The sequence below is a fragment of the Capricornis sumatraensis genome, chromosome 3, assembly GCF_032405125.1.
Source record: "Capricornis sumatraensis isolate serow.1 chromosome 3, serow.2, whole genome shotgun sequence".
Lineage (NCBI taxonomy): Eukaryota > Metazoa > Chordata > Mammalia > Artiodactyla > Bovidae > Capricornis > Capricornis sumatraensis.
Window position 1 is genome coordinate 406,573 of NC_091071.1, and position 22,027 is coordinate 428,599.

The 22,027-nt window shown below is 60.9% G+C and overlaps 3 protein-coding genes across 6 annotated transcripts in view; 2 read left to right on the plus strand and 1 right to left on the minus strand.

Moving 5' to 3' along the window:
- Nucleotides 1-4,723, plus strand: part of SUN1 (Sad1 and UNC84 domain containing 1) — a 41,490-nt gene extending 36,767 nt beyond the window's left edge. Inside the window, exons 22-24 of the mRNA XM_068967417.1 lie at nt 775-942; nt 2,586-2,678; nt 3,034-4,723. Of these exons, the coding sequence (XP_068823518.1) occupies nt 775-942; nt 2,586-2,678; nt 3,034-3,147 (375 nt within the window). The 3' untranslated portion in view covers nt 3,148-4,723. The remainder of the gene's footprint in view (nt 1-774; nt 943-2,585; nt 2,679-3,033) is intronic.
- A 679-nt stretch (nt 4,724-5,402) lies between these two features.
- GET4 (guided entry of tail-anchored proteins factor 4) lies at nt 5,403-20,346 on the plus strand. 3 transcript variants are annotated; one of them, XM_068967124.1, is made up of 9 exons: nt 5,403-5,557; nt 9,054-9,132; nt 9,341-9,422; nt 9,764-9,913; nt 11,443-11,581; nt 12,686-12,826; nt 14,969-15,044; nt 15,428-15,500; nt 19,721-20,346. In XM_068967124.1, exons 1-9 carry the CDS (start codon nt 5,403-5,405, stop codon nt 19,804-19,806), a joined length of 981 nt encoding a protein of 326 aa, XP_068823225.1. In that variant the 3' UTR covers nt 19,807-20,346. The 3 variants fall into 3 exon arrangements, with proteins under 3 accessions (XP_068823225.1, XP_068823226.1, XP_068823227.1); XM_068967125.1 differs by lacking the exon at nt 5,403-5,557 and adding an exon at nt 6,083-6,204; XM_068967126.1 differs by lacking the exon at nt 5,403-5,557 and adding an exon at nt 7,879-8,310.
- Nucleotides 20,245-22,027, minus strand: part of ADAP1 (ArfGAP with dual PH domains 1) — a 34,339-nt gene continuing 32,556 nt past the window's right edge. For both annotated transcript variants that reach the window (XM_068967123.1, XM_068967122.1), the window contains exon 11: nt 20,245-22,009. In XM_068967123.1, the coding sequence (XP_068823224.1) occupies nt 21,981-22,009 (29 nt within the window). In that variant the 3' untranslated portion in view covers nt 20,245-21,980. The remainder of the gene's footprint in view (nt 22,010-22,027) is intronic.

A 22,027-nucleotide genomic window follows, 5' to 3' on the forward strand; every position in this document is an offset into this window, starting at 1 on the left:
GGTCTCTCAGGGGTGTCCCCTACGGCTCAGACCCAGGCCTGTCTGAGAGGGCACAGCCTGGCTTGCCCCTGGGGAGCCTGGCCTCTCTGCAGGCTGGAAGGACCCTGCCGGGGGCCCGGAGCCCCAGGCGCAGGGTGGGCGGCGGGTGCGCTTGGAGAGGCGGAGACGCACACGGGGTGCCGGGGTGGACAGGAGGTGGTCCCAGCCTCTGGACGGCAGGCCCCGGGTGAGGGCTGCGGGTCCTCCGCCGCAGTACAAGCCCTCTCTCGCGGGGAGCTCTCTGCCTCTGTCATCTGGGGCTGTGTCCACACACAGGGCCTGAACGTGGGCTCCCCGTTCAGCCAGAGGGTGGCTGCGTCCCGCTGCTCTGGGCTCAGCACGTGGGGCGTGCACCCCCAGCACAGAGCGGCTTTTGTCTGGTGGGGATTACGGTCTGTCTGCGACGTGAGAGGTGGTGACAGGTGTCGGTCGAATTGTGCTTTCCTGTTGCTCTGGGAACGGAGTCTCTCCCTGCGCCCGAGGCGCTCGCAGCGCTGCGTGCCGCCCATTCCCGCAGGCTCGCCTGACTGGGCGCTCACCTCGCGCTGCGCATGTGGCCCTTTGGGGTGAAGCCACAGATGCCTTTCCTCGCTCCCTATTCCTGATTTTACGCGTTTTTCTTACCAGCAGAAATTCTGTGGCCTTTTTCAGTATCAGCCAGTCTTCTCTCGCGGCTCCTGCTTGAAGTGGCAGGAGCTTGTTCAGCATTAAGTGTGCGTGTTTTCCTCTCCCCAGCCTGACATCTACCCAGGGAACTGCTGGGCGTTCAGAGGCTCCCAGGGGTACCTGGTGGTGAGGCTGTCAATGACGATCCGCCCGACTGCCTTCACCCTGGAGCACATACCAAAGACACTGTCACCCACGGGCAGCATCACCAGCGCCCCCAAGGACTTTGCAGTTTACGTGAGTGTGCCCGAACCCCGAGACCCCGCCTCAGCCCTCTGGGAACCTCCCAGACGTGAGCCCCGAGAAGGCTGGGACATGAGTATGCTACCGGTGTTGCCGCTTGTGTCCTCCCCTCTGCCCACTGACGTGGACGGAGACGTTCCCAGACTTCTCCAGGGAGGGGGGCTGCGGGAGGACGTGCCTCTCATCGCGCAGCTGTGCAGTCTGTTCTGACTGCGGTGTGCAGACAGTGCGGGTGCTGGGGAGAGGACGTCCGGGGTCCCAGCGCCTCGGATGCCACCATCAACACTGGCACTTCCCACGACAGCCACAGCTGAGGGGCTTCCCCACCGTCCAGCGGGCAGGCTCTGCCTCCGCTGCCGGGCCCAGGCCCCAGTTGGGAACTAAGATCCCACAAGCTGCATAGCTTGGCAGAAAAAATGCACAGTCTGAGGCAACACCATTCATAAAATTTCACTTCTCACCCTGAAAGAGCAAGTTGACCCTAAGAATCTGTCCGTGGCAGTGAGCGTCAGCGTATGCGTTTTAGCAGCATCTGGCGCCTGGGTGCACTGGAGCGCCTCCTGCCGCTGTGCACTGGGCCGCTTACCCAGAGTGCCCCGTCCACGTGCCAGCTTCCCCAAAGTTTCTTCCCTCTCCGGTGACTCCGCAGAAAGACACTCGGGCAGCGGGAGGCTTTGGGGGTGCGAGCGGCCTTTGATCCTTCGGACCGCGTGTGCTGTTAGCCTGAGAGGCGCTCCTCACCTCGCAGGCCCCTCTCTGGGTCTTAAGTCTCCGCTGGCCTGATGGCTCTTACTTAATCTTCGTGACTGTGTCTCACACGCGAGTTTCCTTTTTTTGTGGAGTCTGGTTCAGTCTTTATTTATTTATCTTTCGATATCTTAGTTTCCTTACGAACATTTTAGCTTCTTAATATAAAAATATTGATCATGAGTCATTCTGTGAGATAAACTTCTCCTGTGGAGTCCTAATTCCATATTTAGTTACGCCTGATCATCACCTGTGATTTCTTCCATGCCATTTTTACACCTGGAAAGTCCTTTTTCCTTTTATGAAACAGACCTCTAAATAGTCACTTGTTTCCTACTGGTTGCTTTTTTATTGTGGTGGAATACACAGAGCGTAAGCTTAGCATCTTAAGCCTCTCTGAGTGCGCAGTTCAGGGGTCTTAGGCGCAGTCACCCTGTGGAAAGCCGTCACCACCGTCATCTCCTGGGCTCCGTCATCTTCCCAAACGGAGACAGTCTCCACAGACACTGACTCCCGTCCCTCACCCGCCGCCCTCTTTCTGGCAGTGAGCCGACCTCACTCTGCTGGCCTCCTCTCCTCTCCCGCACTCGTCAGGTGCCCTGGGGCTCCACTCTGGAGTGTGGAGGGCGGCATCGGGCCACGTGGCTGTCTGCCTGGTGTGCTGCCTGGTCAGCTCGCCCTCTCCCAGCCTGTTTTCCTGACCCATGTAACGGGAAGCAACGCCTGCGTCACAGGTTTTGTGGCCTGTGAGGCGCGCATAGCACAGTGGCCAGCGCGCAGCAGGCCTTCCTGGGAGGGCCTCCGCCTGCTTTAACGGGAAACGCGGCCCCCAGCCCAGCCCACCACATGGTCTCTTCCCTTTACTCAGTGACCAGATGGCTCTGTTTCAGGGGCTGGAAGACGAGTATCAGGAGGAAGGGCAGCCCCTGGGACGGTTCACCTACGACCAGGAAGGGGAGTCTCTCCAGATGTTCGCAGCCCCGGTGAGGACCTCGTGCTTCCTGCACACCCCAGGCTCCCTTGCCACGGTCCCGGCCTCAGGACCCACAGACACTTAGAGGACCGCCCACGGGGCGGGAGGGCCAGCCCCCGAGGCAGCGGGCCCGCGCCTCCCAGCGCCTCCGGCCCGAGTGCACCTCGCCAGTGCGCAGCTTGTCCCGCGTGAGCGTGCTGCACGCAGCGACCTGAACCTGTGTGCTGTAATGACGCGTTTCATGTTAAAAGCTTAATCTCCAACTTGGCTACTTCATCTCAAGGCTCATAGCTGGGGAGGTAGTGGGGCTTGGGCATATTAATATGAAATATGTGATTTTTTTTTTCTTTTCCCCTCAATTACAGAAAAAACCGGAAAGAGCTTTCCAAATAGTGGAACTTCGGATTTTTTCTAACTGGGGCCATCCTGAATACACGTGTCTTTACCGGTTCAGAGTTCATGGAGAGCCTATTGAGTAAAGAGACGACTCGCTATTCTTGTACATTTTGTATATAGTGGACAGCCTGGAACACTGGAATCCTTCATGGGCTCAGGCGTAGACTGCAGCATTTAGTCGCCCCTGAAATACACACGCCGACCACCGGCAGGACCCAGGGTGGCGTGATGCCCGCTGCCCGGCCGCTGCCCCGTCCCCAGCAGACACTGCATGCTGGCTCGTGGGCTCAGAGGCCTACCAGCCACAGGTGGCCTCTGGGGATTCATCTGAATGTATGGTTCACACAGACACTTATTTTTTGGGGGGTGGGGGGGATTTGATTTTGAACATAAAACTACTTGCTTGACATCAGGAACAAAGCAAAGGAAGTTAAAAAGTTTGGAGTGTTCTTGAGGCCTTGACAGCAGCTTTCACCAGCCCCTTGAAAGGGCCTTTGGGAGCAGACATGTGTTCAACCCAGCACACGTCTTTCAGGGATGAACGGTGTCACCCAGGCTGAGAGCTGAACTCCCTTCCTTTAGGGTGAGATGCTCCTCTGTTGGCATAAGTGGTCCTTTATATCACCAGGTGCAGAAGTAATGAAAATGGGGTTTCCTGCTTAGCATGCTCCCACCGCTGCGAAGGATTTTCCATCATCCCTTCAGGAACCCTGGAGCGTTTGCCTTTGTTGCAGGTTTGAAGTGTATCTGACTCAAGAGGGGATGGTCTGGATCTGTATAAAATGTAAATAGAGTTCTCAGGTCTCCACTGGGCTCATCCCATCGGGTTCTCCCTGCAGTTTCACTTCACACTATGAATAGGAACCAAGAAATCCAATCTTTGGGGTATTTTCAGGTTTTGTCTTGAATTTTGCTGAACAGCAAACACTAACATGCTCTGTCTTTCAGAGGCTTATGTTTTTATTCCACTTACAGTTATTAAAGGAGATTGTCCCACGTGGCAAATTCATGAAACCAGGACATTTGGTGATGCTGTTCTTACAGCAGCACTTTGTGCTGGCTCTGGTTGGATTTGCCTTTTATTACGACTTGGCCATTCTCTTTGTTTTGGTTATAATTAATATTTAATATTTAGACTATTTTACTGAGCAGACTTTATAAATGTATCTGCAAGGCACTTAAAGTTACAGATGTTTTACATTAAGAATTATTTAAGTTTTACTGGGTTAAGACAGTTTTTTGGTGTACCATAAATGTATTTTCAAAAAAGACAAAATGATGGTGCTGACTGGTTTTCTGAAGAGTTTTATGTATATTGCACAACAGTCCTCAAATATACAAAAACTACATAAACTAGGATTTTTTTTCACTCGTTAGAATTGAAACTAATGCCTATGCAGTTAAGTTGAATAAAATGTATACATATGTTTCATATATTACAGGATAAATATATAAATCAAAATTTCCTATATAAAGCTAAATTTGGGAGATGGGGTGGAAATATTTTGAATATTTATTTTTAAAGATGCGAGACAGGACTTTGTGCAGCGTATTTTTGTAAATGCTTTTCAACATACTTGTCTTTGGTAGAGCTTCTTTGCTGCCACCAAAGTAATAAGACGCTACCGAAATGTTTAAATAAAGAGTTTTAATTTTTAAAAGTGCATGTGACGTTCCAGATGAATAATAAACAGTATGTTCTTTTCTCTACCTGCTTCGTCTCTGCCCCGGGCGATGAGGGGGACACAGCGCGTTGAGCGACCCCTCCTCCGACTCTTTCCGGCCGGGTCGCCTCTGCCAGGTCTGGGCCGGGGTCGCCGGACAGCGAGCCTCTCGGCGCGCGCTCGCCCCCGCCCCGCCGTGCGCGTGCCCCTGGCGGCAGCCGTGCGCGCCCCCCCGCCGTGCGCGCGCCCCCGCCGCAGACGCGTCTCCGCGTTTCCCACAGGCCCCCCGCGAGCAGTCAGCGGCAGGGCCGGGTGTCGGGCGCCGGGGCCGAGCGCTGTGCCCGGACCCCGAGCCGCCGGCGCCCCGCTGAAGGGCCGGGAGCGCGGTCTTCCCCGGAAGGCCTCGGTGTCTCGGCGGCCGCAGCCACGGCGGGGCGCGCCCTGCCCGCGCTCCCGGGGACGGGGCCGCCGCCGCCATTGTGGCGCCGCCCCGCCCCGCGGCGCCCCCGCGCCCCGCCCCGCGGTCACGTGCCCGCCCGCGCCCCGCCTCCCCGGCCGCGCGCGGCTCCTCGCGGGCCACCGTAGAGGGCACCCGGAGGCCGCCGGGACGGAAGCCGAGAGGCGCTGCCGACCGCGCCTGCGACAGCGTCAGCCCTGCGCGGAGCGCCGGCCCGATGGCGGCGGCGGCGGCGATGGCCGAGCAGGAGAGCGCCCGGAACGGCGCCCGCAACCGCGGCGGCGTCCAGCGCGTGGAGGGCAAGCTGCGGGCCAGCGTCGAGAAGGGCGACTACTACGAGGCGCACCAGATGTACCGGACCCTCTTCTTCAGGTAGGCGCCGCGCCGCGGCCGCCGCCTTCCAGGGCTCTCCGCCCGGCCGCGGCGCCCGGCGCCCCGCCCCCGGCCGACCCCCATTGGCCGCGCCGCGCCGCCCCGCGCCGCCATTGGCCCGCGCCGCTGCCCGTCGCCTGGGCGGTGGGAGCGGGCGGCGGGCAGGCGGCCGGGGGCGGGCTGCAGCCCGGGAGCGGCGCCGCGGCCCCTCACCCGCCCCCGCGGCCCCCGCCGGCGCCCGGGCCCGCGGACTCCGGCGCCCGACCCGGAGCCGCGCCCGGGACTGGACCCCCCGACCCAGCGCCCCGGCCGGGACCCCGGGTGGGCCCGAAGCCCTGGCCGAGAGTGCAGACGGCCCGGGTTCCGGAGCCGCCGCGGCCGCTCGCCCCCTCCGCCGCCCTGAGCGCCGTTGAGTCCGACAGCCTCGCTCCGCGCCCCCCGGTTCTTCTCCCTCCGCGCCCGGCCGCGAGGCTGTAAACATGCTTCTCCTGCTGCGTCGCCCTTGCTCCCCGTGTTACTGACCCGGCTGTTTCCATGAAGCCGGTGTTTTTGTTGTGCGTGTGCGGCTCGCTGGCCACGTGCGGCAGTTCAGCTTCTGGAATGTGAGTCCCTCACAGGATGGGCTGTGAGCGCAGAGGAAATGTCAGGTAACTTCAGGAACTACTGACCGCTTGGACGTATTGGATTAAATGCGACGTCGCTTTTGGTGTGGCCTCAGGAGCTGCCCGGGCGCCGCCTAGCTCGGTTCTGCTCTGGACTGCAGCGTGTCACACCGTTTCTGCGGTCACTACGGCGGCTGCTGTGATTTCTCAGTTGTCCCTCTGCGCGTCAGGCATTGCTGTGTATTACATAAATGCTATCAGCCTTTAGGTTTCTTGCCAGAAAACATTTGGGCCGTTTGTTAGCATTTAAAGATAATTTTAGAGGATTTAATCTGTTTTGCGGAATGTTTTGTTTTTTTTTCTCCAAACTGTCCCAGGGCGGCAAATACTTTGCTGTGATGTTTATGGGCAGTCAGGTCTGCCTTAGTACATTTAGGCCTGGGTATAAATTTTTCTTTTAACGGCAGGTTGAATCAGTGTCTTGGGAACTCTGGCAGTGCTTTCTGTTTTGGTTGTTGGTTGGTTGGGACGCAGTGCGAGTGAGCCTGCCTCAGATCGTATTTGGGCTCGGTGGCCCAGAGGACCAGGGAGCAGGGGGTTAATTGTCCTTCAGGGGATGAGTCAAAGGTGTAAGCAGGTTTAAAGTCTGTAACGTGGAGCCTTCTGCCCGGAGCCCAGCCAATGAGATCTGTAGGATGGGAGCTCTGTAGCGCTTTAGATTTGCCTGGTGCTTGCTGTTCTCAGGGATTTGTATATAAATATTTGCCCCAGTGATTAATCAGCAAAACTGGATCGTCCCAAAAATAAACACAGCGTTCCTTGTTGTGAGCCAGTTCTGCAGTCACCGCTGTACCGGGAGCGTGATTGTTGATTAGCTTTGAAGAGGCCTCCCTGTGCCCAAAGTGTGCTTTGTGGTGGCCACCAGCCCTGCCTTGACTTGTATTCACATTTTTCTCTGCTCAGTGACCTGAAACCCAGGACAACTTGCTAAACCTCTTCTCCACGTCTTGGCTTCCTCTTTGGTCTTTGAGGGGCTCCTACACGTGTTCAGGACTCCTGAGAAGTGAACAGTCAGCTGTGGACCCAAGCAGGGTGGCGTTAGTGGGCGTCCAGAGGGGCCAGCTGAGTCGGCCTGCAGGGCGCCATCCATGCTCAGACCTGCGGTTGCAGTCCTGGCTTAGAGCTCTTCGTGGCTGGCAGCTTCCGAAGAAGTCAGCCTCACTCTTGTAATGACTTTTAATAAGTGCTTTTAAGCATTTATATAAATGTACAATTTGATGGGTTTTGACGTACGTATTCACGCAAGAAATTATCACCAAAGTACTGAAAATACCCCTCATGCCCCAAAGCTTTCTATTCTGCCTTTAAAATGAATTTTTCACCCCTTGCCCCCAGGCGTCCACTGATTTCTGTTATGATGCATGGGTTTGCATTTTCTGGGATTTTATGTAAGTAGCATTATATAGCATGTCCTCTTTTCATCTGACTTCTCAAGTTTCCTTAGCATGATCATTTGAAGATTCACCCTTACACGTGTCACTAATTATTGTTGAGTGGCATTCCGTTGTATGGGTGGGCCGCATCATCTTATCCATTCACCTGTTGGATAAATTCACCTATCTGTGCTATTTTAATTCGCTTACACTGTGTCCCTCAGCATCTTGAGGAGGGGGAGAGGAACTGGGTTGGATTTACGGGGTGTGTGCTGCGCAAGGGGGGCAGGAGCTGCTGGTTCCAAGGACGAGGGCGACCGAGCTCCGTCCCAGGTGTTACGGGCACTCTCTTCAGCCTTCTCTGTGCCGGGACAGGAAGGGCTCAGACACGTCCCTCTGCGGCGTGCAGAAAGCGCATCAGGCTTCGGGGCACCTGTCGCTGCTGGGGGGTTTCCAGCCGCTGGCGGTTCTCCGGCGGGCAGGGCTGCCAGGACTGTGTGGCTGTGGTCACTGGGAACCGGGGCTGCTGCCCCAGGAACCCGGCCTGTCTGCCTCTCGGGCCTCCGGTCCCTCCCTGGCTTTTCAGGTGCTTGTCTCTAGCTGTGCTTCGGGGGAGGATCCGGAGCCTGTCGTGTCCGTGAAGCAGAGCCTGCTGTGAGCATCTGTGCCGCGGCCATGTGAGGGCTCGCTTTTCCAGAAGCCCGGCCCACGCCCGCAGGTGCCCTGGGTGCTTCTCGGGCTGTGGGTGTCTCCTCCTGGTCCCACCCTGTGCGCTGAGGCTGAGGCTGCTGCTCCCGAGCCGGGTCCATAAAAGCCCTTTGCCGTGGTTGGTCCCGGCCTGAGCCTGAGGGCAGCAGGGCTCCCGTGTCGCCTCTCCTGCGCGCCTGCTGGCCGCGCACCTCTCACATCTCCCACTCGGCTTGTCTGGGCTGGGACGCAGGTCTGACCGGCTAGGCGGGTTTCGGGCCTGTTTGTCCCTGAGAGGAACATGTGGCCAGTGGGCCTGGTGTCCTGTGCTCAGCTCAGGCCTGACCCTGCCACCCTGGATCTCTGTCTCGCTTGTTGTGGAGGAAGCACCCTTTGTATTCTGTGTGGGCCTCATTGCCCATCAGGTTCCTGTCCGCCTGCAGTTGGGACCAGCTTTTCCCAACTCCTGTCCCCAGTGAGACGCCTTCCCGGTGGAAAGCACTCAGGGGAGGGGATGTCCTCGCAGCCCATCGGCCCCGACGCGTGGTCCTGGCCAGGTTCCCCTGCCTTTTGCCGTGGTCAGACCTGTGTCTGAAGCTGGAAGTGGCCCTCAGCCCCTCCCTGGTCCCTCTGCTGAGACCCCTGCCCTGCACCAGGAAGGTGCTGCTGTGGTCGGAGAGGGTGCCCACACGCGGTCACCAGACGGGGGTGGGGAGTGGCCGAGCTTAGCGGGCCTGTGTGGTGGAACCTGACGGCCCGCCCTCTCTCCCGCAGGTACATGGCCCAGAGCAAGCACGCCGAGGCCCGTGAGCTCATGTGCTCTGGAGCCCTGCTGTTCTTCAGCCACGGGCAGGTGAGCCGTCAGCGCGGAGCATCCAGGGAGAGGGCTGGAGGGCGGCCCTAGCGTGCCCGTGTCTCGCCTCGGTGCTCGGAACTGTTTCCTAGGTGCGGTCGGCCACTGGTTTTTAACTGGCAGCCAGAGCCACCGGCCAGCCTCCCCGCCTTCTGAAAACTGGCAGGAGCCTCTCTTCCCACTGACCGGCCTCTCTAACGTTTTACAGCAAAACAGCGCCGCTGACCTGTCCATGCTCGTCCTGGAGTCGCTGGAGAAGGCAGAGGTCGAGGTGGCCGACGAGCTGCTGGGTGAGGCGGCCCGAGCCCCTCCGTGCACGCACACACCACACACGCACGCATGTACTCACATCTGCACGCACGCGTTCACGTGCTCATATACTGAGGCCTGCACGGACCCTGCGGGGGGGGTTGTGGATACCTGCAGCCCGTTTCCCGCCTGCCCACGCCGCTCGAGGGCCCCGCTGGGGAGGCGCCTGGTGAAGGCGGGCGGCGAGCGGTCGGGCCGCCCCAGGGCCCCACCACCGTGCCTGCCCCCGGGAGTGGCGGGCCTCGCTTCCTTTAGATGCCAGGTCCAGAGCCGAAGCAGTGTACGTGCCTCCGGGTCAGGCCTGTGTGCTGTCGTTTTGCAGAAAGTCTGGCCAAGCTGTTCAGCCTGATGGACCCCAACTCCCCGGAGCGAGTGGCGTTCGTGTCCCGAGCCCTCAAGTGGTCCAGCGGTGGGTCAGGGAAGCTGGGCCACCCCCGGCTCCACCAGCTGCTGGCCCTCACCCTGTGGAAAGGTAGATGTGTTTGGGGGGCGGCCGCGAGGCCGCGGGCGCTGGGCTCTGCGTCCGCCACCCCCACCGGCCCATCTGCACCCGCCGCTCTCTTCTAAATGGGCAACCGCGGGCGGGGCGTCGCCGACCCATCAGCGCTGCGGCAGTCCTCAGGCCAGGTGGACATATGGCGGCCACGGGCAGGGGCCGTCACACCGCACCGACGGGCGGCCTTGTCCGCCCCAGCCTGTGGCGGTTCAGAAGGCTTAGGCCAGAAGCCGCTTAGCTCTGGACGCACGGGCCGGGCTCTGTCCACACCGGCCGGGCTCTGTCCGCAGGTTGGCTGGGCCCGAAGGCCGCTCTGCGCTGCCTTCTCCGCCTGCGTGCCCAGCCTACCCGAGTCTGCGGAACCGGGTGTGTGCAGCCGGCGCCTGCGCAGAGACCTTGCTGAGGTCGGGAGCTGTGTATCTCTGGCGCACGTATATTAAAGGTTTGCAGTTGAAGACCTGAGTGTCTTAAGGGCCTCGAGCACAGATGGTGGCGAGGTTGGCGGGGCCCTGCGCACACGGGAGGCTATGCTGAGGGGCGTTTGCAGGTCCCCCCTGCGATGGGCAGCCCCCGGGGGTGTGTGCACGGGGCCGATGTCCTGTGAAAAGGCTGTAGGGAGCCCTGGCCCCCTGAGGTCTTGTGCAGCTGCTTGCCCGGGGCTGGAGGGCGCTGGAGACTTGCCAGGTTTCTCCTCTCACCTGGAGGCTGTGAAAGCTCTTGGGGTTGGAGGGAGAGGAGACCCCGGAACTAGCTCGGTGCGGGAGGCGGCCAGGAGCTGGCTGTGACCTGGGGCTGGGCTGGGGAACGGCTGGAAGGTGGAGAAGGCTTAACCCGAAGCAGTGAGACTCCCCTGGAGGAGAGGGACCCAGTGTGGCGGGTGAGCAGGACCTAGGGTCCCTACCCTGTAGCTGGGTCTCAGCCTCTGTGCCACCGATCCCGGGCGTCCTGCCAGCTCTGTAGCTGCTGGGTGGTCTGGGGTTGGGGTTGGGTACCGTTGGCACCCCCAGCTGTGACGGTGGACAGCAGCTCCAGGCATCCCAGTGTAGGACTGAGTGGCTGGGGTACTGGGGTAGGAGCTGAGTGGCTCTGGGTGGGAGATGTTGGCTGGAAGGTGGGTTGGGGGATGGGGGCCCCTTCACAGCTCCAGTCCTCTACTGAAACTGGGCAGGCTGGGGCTGGGGTCACCCACCCAGAGGGCAGTACCCAGTATGGAGCCAGAGGCTCAGAAGAGCTGAGCAGCAGAGGACGGCTGGTCCCCAAGGAGCCCGCGTCCGGCCCCGGGTCCTCGTCAGGATGGCAGACGTGGGCAGAGGGCCCCTGGGCTCCACCCCGCGTGCTCCGCTCCCAGGGGCCTCGGGTTCTGCCTTCCTGGCCTGCTCCCAGCGGTCCCCACGGTGGGGGCAGTCTGGCCTCTGCTGGGTCCACCGAGCAGGTGGAGTGCGCGGACGCCACGGGGCCCTGTGCTCACGTCACGCTCACGCCCACCCCCCGCGCTCCGCCCGCAGAACAGAACTACGGCGAGTCGCGGTACCACTTCCTGCACTCGAGCGACGGCGAGGGCTGCGCCAACATGCTGGTGGAGTACTCCACGGCCCGCGGCTTCCGCAGCGAGGCGGACATGTTCGTGGCCCAGGCCGTCCTCCAGTAGGTACCCGCCTGCTGCCCCCTCCTCGCGTGTGGTGTCCCGGGGCCCCAGGCTGGCCTCTGGCCGAACCTCACGCAAGCACAGGTCTGAAGTCACTTGGCATCCCACACACGCCTCACGTCCCCAAGCATGACGCTGCCGCTGGCCTCCCGGGGCTCCAGACCTGCCCTCTCTCAGGTCAACTTGGACGCTTCTGTTGACGGAAGTACTTTTTACGCCTTAAGTTACTTTTTTGTTGCCGTGCATTTTGTTTTCCTATGTATCCATCACATCTGGTTGGGAGGGAGTTACTCTTTCGGTGGGACACAGGTATTCACTGAAGTTTCAGCGCCACGCTGGGATGTGAAGTGTCCGTATGACACGGGTCTTGTTCAGAGGCGGCTTGTCTTCCCGACGTCTCTTGGTCCAGACATGGTGATGGGGGCCGCCCGCAGCTTCCCACCCAGCTCTGTGTCCCCACTCTTCTGTCCCAGCTGAGTCTTCTCTTTTGAGTTGTTTGGACAATTTATTTTAAGAACATTGTGGCACAGCAGAGTCGCTGGAGGCACGAGCACCGTGTCAGGCCCACATGGTGGGGAGCTCACGTGAGGTGACTGGGGCCCGGCCTCCCCCCCCCACCCCCCAGCAGATACACCGCTGTTGTGAATGAGATTAACCTTCCCAGAGAGGACTTAGATCTGGCGGCCAGGCCTCGGGCCAGGCCGTGTCTCGTGAGTTGGGGGACAGGGAGCTTCGGAACCCCACTTGTTGCTGAATCTGGACTCAGGAGCGCCCTGACCCCAGCTTGGCGCGTGGTGCTGATGTCCCCTGCGGCCTCTGCCCTTCCCTGTCCATCTGGCTGTGTTGTGGGCCCACGCTGCGCTGAAATCTGGCCACAGACACGTCCTCCACAGGGAGGAGGCCAGCGCTGGGCAGCATCCAGCCTGAGTGCTCGCCGGCCGGGCAGGCAGGCGCTCGGGCTCAGGGAGCTGCTGCGCCCTCTGGAGTCAGTCCCTGCGCTGAGCCTGGCAGGCACCTTAGGTGGGCGGAGCAGGGTCGTGGGCCCCCATCTCCTCCTCCTGCGGATGTGTGCAACCACTGATTGGGATGTTTCTTATTTCCAGGTTTCTCTGTTTAAAAAACAAAAGCAGCGCCTCGGTGGTGTTCACGACGTACACACAGAAACACCCGTCCATTGAGAGCGGGCCTCCTTTCGTGCAGCCCCTGCTCAACTTCATCTGGTTTCTGCTGCTGGCCGTAGATGGGTGAGTGTGTGCGTGGAGGTGTGTGCATAGAAGCGTGTGCTTGTGTGAAGGCACTGGAGGTGTGCAGAGGCATGTGTGTGGAGACGTGTGTGTGTGGAGGCGTGTAAGTGTGTGGAGGCATGTGAGTGTGTGTGGAGGCGTGTGTGTGTGGAGGGTTAGGGTTAGTGTGCAGAGGCATGTGTGTGGAGACATGTGAGTGTGTGGAGGCGTGTGTGGAGGCGTGAGTGTGTGTGGAGGGTTAGGGTTAGTGTGCAGAGGCATGTGTGTGGAGACGTGTGTGTGGAGGCATGTGAGTGTGTGGAGGCATGTGAGTGTGTGGAGGCGTGTGAGTGTGGAGGCTGTGTGTGTGTGGAGGGTTAGGGTTAGTGTGCAGAGGCATGTGTGTGGAGATGTGTGTGTGTGGAGGCATGTGAGTGTGTGGAGGCGTGTGAGTGTGGAGGCATGTGAGTGTGTGTGAAGGGTTAGGGTTAGTGTGCAGAGGCATGTGTGTGGAGACGTGTGTGGAGGCATGTGTGTGTGTGGAGGCATGTGAGTGTGTGTGAAGGGTTAGGGTTAGTGTGCAGAGGCATGTGTGTGGAGACGTGTGAGTGTGTGGAGGCGTGTGTGGAGGCATGTGAGTGTGTGGAGGCGTGTGTGTGGGTGGAGGGTTAGGGTTAGTATGCAGAGGCATGTGTGGAGGCGTGTGTGTGGAGGCGTGTGTGTGTGAAGGCGTGTGAGTGTGTGGAGGTGTGTGGAGGCATTTGAGAGTGTGTGGAGGCGTGTGTGGGTTCAGCCGTGTGAGTGTGTGGAGGCGTGTGAGAATGTGTGGAGGCGTGTGTGTGGAGGCGTGTGTGTATAGAGGCGTGTGAGAGTGGAGGCGTGTGTGTCTGGAAGCGTGTGTGTAGAGGTGTGTGAGTGTGGAGCCGTGTGAGTGTGTGGAGGCATGTGTGTGTGTGGAGGCGTGTGAGTGTGTGGAGGCGTGTGTGTGTGTGGAGGCGTCTGTGTGTGGAGGCATGTGTGGAGCCGTGTGTGGAGGCGTCTGTGTGTGGAGAGGCATGTGTGTGTGGAGGCGTGTGTGTGTGGAGGCGTGTGAGTGTGTGGAGGCGTGTGTGGAGGCATTTGAGAGTGTGTGGAGGCGTGTGTGGGTTCAGCTGTGTGAGTGTGTGGAGGCGTGTGAGAATGTGTGGAGGCGTGTGTGTGGAGGCGTGTGTGTATAGAGGCGTGTGAGTGGAGGCGTGTGTGTCTGGAAGCGTGTGTGTAGAGGTGTGTGAGTGTGGAGCCGTGTGTGTGGAGGCGTGTGAGTGTGTGGAGGCGTGTGTGTGTGTGGAGGCATGTGTGTGTGTGGAGGCGTGTGAGTGTGTGGAGGCGTGTGTGTGTGTGGAGGCGTCTGTGTGTGGAGGCATGTGTGGAGCCGTGTGTGGAGGCGTGTGTGTGTGGAGAGGCATGTGTGTGTGGAGGCGTGTGAGTGTGTGGAGGCGTGTGAGTGTGTGGAGGCGTGTGAGTGTGTGGAGGCGTGTGTGTGGAGGCGTGTGTGTGGAGGCATGTGTGTGTGTGGAGGTGTGTGTATGTGGAGGCGTGTGTGTGGAGGCGTGTGAGTGTGTGGAGGCGTCAGTGTGTGTGGAGGCATGTGTGGAGGCGTGTGTGGAGGCGTGTGTGTGTGGAGAGGCATGTGTGTGTGGAGGCGTGTGTGTGGAGGCGTCAGTGTGTGTGGAGAGGCATGTGTGTATGGAGGCGTCAGTGTGTGTGGAGGCGTGTGTGGAGCCGTGTGAGTGTGGAGGCGTGTGTGTGGAGAGGCGTGTGTGTGGAGGCGTGTGCGTGTGGAGAGGCGTGTGCGTGTGGAGGCGTGTGAGTGTGGAGGCGTGTGTGTGTGGAGGCGTGTGAGTGGAGGCGTGTGTGTGTGGAGGCGTGTGAGTGTGTGGAGGCGTGTGAGTGGAGGCGTGTGTGAGTGTGTGGAGGCGTGTGAGTGTGTGGAGGCGTGTGTGTGGAGGCGTGTGTGAGTGGAGGCGTGTGTGTGTGGAGGCGTGTGAGTGTGTGGAGGCGTGTGTGTGTGTGGAGGCGTGTGTGAGTGTGTGGAGGCGTGTGAGCATGTGTGGAGGTGTGTGGCTTCTCTCCCCATGCCCGTGGTCCTGCACGGCGTCAGTGTGCTGGCTCTTCCTGCTCCAGGGGGAAGCTCACAGTGTTCACGGTGCTGTGTGAGCAGTACCAGCCATCCCTGCGTCGGGACCCCATGTACAACGAGGTGAGGGCCGGGGAGTGTGGAGAGAAGCTGCATGGGCGTGGGGGGTGGGGAGAAGAGGGCATGGGGAGAAGCTGGGGGGCTGGGGGAGAAGCTGGGGGGAAGCTGGGGGGCGGTGGGAGAAGCTGGGGGGCGGGGGAGAAGCTGGGGGGCTGGGGGAGAAGCTGGGGGGAAGCTGGGGGGCGGTGGGAGAAGCTGGGGGGCGGTGGGGAGAAGCTGGGGGGCGGGGGAGAAGCTGGGGGGCTGGGGGAGAAGCTGGGGGGAAGCTGGGGGGCGGTGGGAGAAGCTGGGGGGCGGTGGGGGAGAAGCTGGGGGGCGGTGGGAGAAGCTGGGGGGCGGGGGAGAAGCTTCCGGGCGCGGCCCGGCTCAGTGCCCGCCCCCCACAGTACCTCGACAGGATAGGACAGCTCTTCTTCGGTGTGCCGCCCAAGCAGACGTCATCCTACGGAGGCTTGCTAGGTGAGGGGGCTCACGGGTGGGGGTCCGTGGGTGCGGCTCAGAGCACAGAGTGCGTCCGGGGCCTGGAGCGCGCCCGACGTTGGCAGGGGGGTTGCTGGCCCATCTCCCCGGCCCCGCTGGGAGCCCCGGCCCTCCGCCTCCCGAGCAGAGCGGTAGGGCCTGTTGCCCCTGGTGAATGCCCTCCCCGGGGCTCCTGTCTGTTGGCCGCAGAGTCAAAGCCGGCTGTGCTTTGTGGTAAAACACACGTTAGATGCCGCTGCCCACCTCAGCCGTGCCGTGGGGCCGTGAGGCTGCAGAGGGCGCTGGTCCTGGCCGGGCCCCAGCCCTCCTCTCGGTCCCTGCGAGCCGGGCGCCCCCCGGGGCCTCACCTGGTGGAGTCGGTGCCTGTCCCGTGCTGGCTGCGGCCGGTGCCGTGACTCCCTTCCTCTCTGAGGCGGCGTGTGTCCCGTCGCGCGCGTGGACCGCGTCTTGTTGACCTGCCCGTCATCAGCAGGCGCGTGGGTTCTCCCCCTTGGCCCGCTGTGAGCGTGGCTGTGCCAGCCGTCTCCGTGAGGTCTTGCTTTCGGTGCTTCTGGGACACCCAGAAGCAGAGTTGCTGGGCCTGTGCGATTGCTGAGCACACGCCCTCCGCCCACGGCGGCTGCTCCGCTCTGCACGGCCGCCGGCGGGGCGGAGGGTCCGGGGCCTGCACGTCCGCATGCCGCCAGCACTCGCTGCCGTCTGCTGGCGGCGGCGCCGGACCCGCGCTGCCGCGTGTTTGCTCAAGGACCGAGCACCTTCTTCCGTGTGCTTGTCGGCCGTTGGTTCATGTCGTTTGCCTAGCTCTGAATCCGTACTGGCTACCAAGTCCTTACCAGACACATGAGTTGCGACTATCTGCTCCCATTCTGTGGGTTGGCTTTTTTTTAAGCAGTTTTACGTCCAAGCAAGACCAAGAGGAAGGTAGGGAGGTTTCCCACAAGTGCCCCTCCGCCGGCGGCGCAACCTCCCCGCCTCCAGCGGGTCCACCTGTCAGGACGCCCCTGCTCTGACGGCCTCACCCCCCGGGGCTGAGTACGCCAGTGTCACTCTGGTGTCTGTGAGTTCGGACGAGCGCCCGGTAACGTGCACACGCCGTTACTCTGGTGCTGCCCTGAAAGCCTCTGTCCGCCTGTTCTCGCCTCCCCTCCCTCGGCACCGTGTTACTCCCTGGAGTCTGTCTGAGATTCTTAATTGGAGGGTGACGCTTTACGGCGTCGCGCTGGAGGGTGATGCTTTACGGCGCCGCGCTGGAGGATGACGCTTTACGGCGCCGCGCTGGAGGGTGACGCTTTACGGCGCCGCGCTGGCTTCTGCCGCTCGTCGCGCGACCCTGGAGCGTCTTTTGACACGAACGTTAAATTTCCACCGTGTTTTCTGCTGCTCTTCGTTGCTGGTGCCTTTGGAGTCATTTCCAAGTTCAGCGTCGCGAAGCGTTTGCCCTGTGGTTTAAGAGTTTTGCTGGCTGAGGCCTCCATGTGGGTCCTTGGTCCGGTCTGAGGGATCTTTGACGTGGTGTTTGCTCGCGCGGCCGTCGGCTTGGTTCCTGGGTGTGCGGGTCTCCAGTTTTCCCAGCACCGCGTGCCCTTTCCCCACCGAGTGGGCACATCCCGCTTGTCCAAAGCCTCTTGCCGCAGATGTGAGGGATCCTTTCTGGGCTCGCTCTCCCACTGGCTGGGGCGCGTCTTAGGCTCGGCCGCCCTGGTCTGTTTCGTTACTAGAGCGTGTCTGTCTCTCTGCGCCCCAGTAGGCTGTTCCTTGCCCGCCAGGCTCCTCTCCGCGGGATTCTCCAGGCAGCACACTGGAGCGGGTCGCCGTTTCCTCCTCCAGGGGATCTTCTGACGCAGGGGTCGAACCTGCGTCTCCTGCGTTGGCAGGCGGGTTCTTTACCACTAGCGCCGCCTGGGAAGCCCAGCCTCGATGACTATAGCTTTATAGTAAGTTTTCAGATGAAAAAGGGCAAGACTTTAGTTTTGTTCGAGATTGTTTTGGCTATTTGAGTCCCTTGAGAGTCCATGTGAAATTTAGGATGGGTTTTTTTATTTCCACAAAAAATGTTTTGGGGATTTGAGATTTCATTCAGTCTGTTGACAGCTTTAGGTAGTATTGACATTTAAACAATATTAAGTCTTTTTGTCTAGGAATATGGGATGTGTCTTCACCTACGTATCTTTCAGAAATGCTTTATACTTTCCGTCGTGAAATCTTTCACCTTCTTGGTTCAGCTAGTTAACTGTTTTATTCTTTTTGATGCTATTGTAAATAGAATTGTTTCTGTCTATACTCTTTGGAAATTTTTACATGTAAAATCATACCATTTGCAGACAGATAATTTTACTTCTTTTCAATTTGTAATTCCTTTTATTTTCTTGCCTAATTGCTCTGGCTAGAACCTCAAGTTCAGTTGACCCTTGAATACGTGGAGAGGTTGGGGTGTTGATTCCCTGAGCAGCCGAAAACTGGTGTGTAACTTAGAGTTGGCCGGCTGTTCATGGGCTCAGCCAGCTGCAGTGTGAGCATAGGAAACAAGCCCCCGTGTGAGTGGGCCGCGCAGTGCCCGTGTTGAGGGCCACCGGGGCCGTGTTGAGCAGGAGTGGGGCAGCGACCCTTTGGTTTCAGGGCAGGAGCTCCAAGCCTGTCACCGCTGCGGTGGTTGCTGTGGTCCACGTCTGGCTTTCATCACATCCTGGCGTGAGATGGTTCCTTTCTGAGTGTGTTTATGAAAGTCTTAACTTTGTCAAGTGCTTTGTCTGTACCCATTGATGACCATTGGTTTCCCTTCACCTGTCGGGCTGTGTCACACTGACTGGTTTCCGCATGTGGAGCCTCCCTCCACTCCAGGAGCAGAGCCCGCCTGGCCGTGGCGCTGAGCCTTTCCCCAGCTGCCGCGCTGGGTCTGCGAGTGTCCTGCTGAGGCGTTTGCGTCAGTGTTCATGAGGGATGTTGGTTTGTAGCTTTCTTTCCCTGTGGTGTCTGTTCTGGCTCTGGCACTTGACGGGCGGGTGGTCCTAGCTCAGCAGTTTCACCAGGGAAGCTGTGAGGTTCTGGGATTTTCTTTGCTGGAGCCTGACTCCAGGTCTGTCCCCTGACCCTAGAGCGTGCTGGGAGTGTGTGTCTTGGGCGCTGGCGGGTGCGGGCCCGGACGCCGCCTCTCCGGGCCAGGCCTCCCCCTGCCCCGCTGTCTGTGCTGCCTCTATCTGCCGAGTCCTGGCTGCCCTGCCCTCCCGAAGGGCGGGGGCCAGCCGAGTCCTGCACTCAGACGTGGGTTTTGGCATCGCTAGCGCTCTAGGCTTCCCCTTGAGCAGATAAAGCGCCTTACAGAGCCCACATGTGCCGGGCCCGCCACTGTCCCCGGGGGACATGCAGGCCAGGCAGCCGGTCTTCTCAGCTTCCTTGGGGGGAGCTTCGCAGACAGGCAGACAGCCCCTTCTCTATGAACCCACAGCCCCTGTCGTTTGCTGTGGAGCTGCCGTGGGCCTCAGGGCCACAGGCCCGGGAGAGCAAGTCCCTCGGCGCGTCCCCTGCCCGATAGGCCGTCACGGGCGAGCCTGCCCCATGGGGATCTGCAGGGAGGCTGGGGTGAGCGTTGTCGATTGGCGCTGCCACAGGGACAGGTCTCCTGAATCATTTGAGCAGCTGTTTCCGCTTAGGTACAAGCCAGACTTGACCTGTAGGCGGAGTGGTGTGGCGTGTCAGCGGCGGGGTGGGGGCCGCTCCCCTTTTCTGGGCTCTCACCGCGTCCAGCCCTCCCGCCCCTCGGGCCTCGTCAGCAGCCCTGCTTTTCCCGCAGAACCAGTCCCAGAGTGCCGCCCTGGGGCAGGCTCACCCTGGGGGCACCACACACCCTTTCTTCCTTGCTCCCTTGTGTGGTGGGTTCGGGCACTTTATAAACTTTGCTCTTTGTATCGATGGAGGAGTGGTTCTTTGGATAAAAATTAGGTAAAGTGGCCCAACAAGGCCCACAGGCGGCCACAGTTGCTTTAGAACCATCACATCTCCTTTATTCCTGCGGCACTGGAGAGGTAACCTGCGAGCGAGTGAACCCGCTGCTCGGTCCCCGGTGCCCCAGGCCTGTGCTGGTGGCCGTGCCGGGCCCCCGCAGGCCCCCCGGGGCGGAAGGAGGGTGTGGGGCGGGAGGAGGGCACAGGGTGGGAACGCGGGGCAGGACTGGACTGGGGCTGACAGTGCCGCGCCCCTTCCAGGGAACCTCCTGAGCAGCCTCATGGGCTCCTCGGAGCAAGAGGGCGAGGACAGCCAGGATGACAGCAGCCCCATCGAGCTCGACTGACGCCCGCGGAGCCGCAGACTCGTCCGGGCCGCGGCGGGGCCGGGGCGCGTGGGGGCCCGGGCCGGGCCGTGTACCTTGATGACCCCAATAAAGCGCAGGCCCTGCGGCGCCTCCTCCCGGCCCTCGTGTCTGGTTTGCTTGGGGAGGGCTCGGCGGGGCGGGGGGCCTGGCCACCGTGTCCCAGGGACAGCTGGGCAGACGGCGCCTGGCCATCAGAACAGCTCTCGTCAGGAGACTGCGGGACCCCCAGCTTTGTGGGGCGGCGTTACCACCAGCTGGTGATGGAGGCCATGACCTGACGGCTCGGGTTTACACAGGTGAGCGGCCCGGGACGAGCAGGCCTGTGCCTCACCGACGCTGCACCAGATGCCCGGGACGGTTACAAAAGGGGAAACACTTTATTTTTTCACAATTATAATAAGAGTTGTAGATTAATACCCGGTGATCATGCATGGGAAGGAACGCAGTACACAATTTTATTTACTGTAAAAATGGAATTTAAAGGAAGGTTTGTGTTCATTGTTGAGTTTAAATAAATCCTTTATACTGGGCTCAGCAGCAGTGGTCCTTTCTGAGGGAGCTCCTGGGGCCGGGTGTGGGCGGGGAGCAGCGGCCTGGATGCCCCATGAGGCCCGCGGGCACTGGGACCAGTGTTCAGCTCTGTCTGGAGTGTGTCCTTGGTGGGTGGCACCAAGTGGCCAGTGTTGGGAGAGTGTCATGGTTTTAGGTATGAACAGTGTTGTATCTAAATCTGCGGACAGGTGAGGCCTCTCAGGCCCTCCGAGCGGCCGGTGGGGCTGGGTGCCCTGAGCCCTGGTCTCGTCGAGCAGGAGGTGCTGCGTGCCTCTGACTCCCGCACTGCCATGTGGGCTCTGCTTTTCTGAGAGATGCTCCCTGCGGGCTGGTCACGCAGCTCTTCTTTCCCAGAGCTCTCTGACAGAGCATGTGGGTGTGCAGAGCACACTGACAGAGTGGGCTGCCGCTGTCCAGGGCCCGAGGCCGAGTCCTGGGCAGCCCTGCGTGGTCAGGAAGATCTGGGGACCCTGGGCGAGGCCCCCTGCCTGCTCTGGAAGTTGAGGACCTGGGCTTCCTGGGACCTGGACTGGAGGAGCCGCCAGGGGCAGGGGGTCTGGGGAGACAGAGCTCTGGCCCCGGGTGACCTCACAGCAGTCCTCACCTGGCCCAGCCATCTTGGTGACCCCTGACCTGGCGAGCCCTGGCAGTGGTCCCAGTGGAGGGGGCTTGTGCTGCCTGCTGGCCCCTGCAGCCCCTGCCCAGGGTCCAGCTTTCTGATGGGTCTGCACTGTGCGAGGGGAGACGGGCTCACAGGGGAGACGGGCTCACAGGAGGGCGCCTGTCCCCATCCCTGGTTGTGGGCCCGCCGGCCAGGCCGAGGCCTGGTGCCCTCGTCTCGGTCCCAGCAGCTGGTCCAGGTCCCCTGGGAGCATGTCATGGCCACACAGGACAGCACCCAGATGCCCTGGCGGGTGACCCCCACACACATCCTGCTCCACCACAGCCCTGTCCCCCCACCCCGGGCACACGGAGGCTTGGGGCAGTTAGCACTGGCCAGCAGCATGCTGGGCTGCAGACGTGAGCTGGGCCCAGGCTCCATCCTCTGAGGGGTCAGAGACAGGGGAGGCAGAGATGGGGGGGTCACAGTCAGCGCGGAGTCCCGAGTCGGCGTGGCAGGCGCCCAGGGGCAGCCAGGCCTGAGGTCCTGGGGCTCCTGCCGTGGGGGCCTGACCCCCCATACCCACACATCCGTGGGTCAGCTCACTGAGGATGGGATCCACGTCTGCCGCTCTGGCCCCCAGGACCCCAGGACCAACACGGCAGGTTTCAATAAATACGTGTTAGGAAGGGGGCATGCAGGCTGGCTCTGTCCCCACAGCCCAGCTTCCTGGTGGGAGGGGCTTCCCGATCAGGTGGGCAGTGGCAGCTGGGGGCTGGTCCTCAGAGGAACGCGGGTCTGGCGGGCAGAGGTTGGTGGGGGTGCTGTGGGTGTCCCATGGGGGGTGGGCAGCAGCGTGGTGGGGTCAGGCTGGGCCAGCCCGCGAAGGGGTTCCAGAGACACGGGTGCTCGTGGCTGAAGCTCGGGCCCCGTTGGCCGCGGCCTCCTGCAGCCACGTCCGGGCAGTCCAGGGTCCTCGGGCCTCCGGGACCTCCTCATGCTAGGGCTTGTGCTTGAAGTGGGCTTCCACTGCAGAAGGACAGGGCC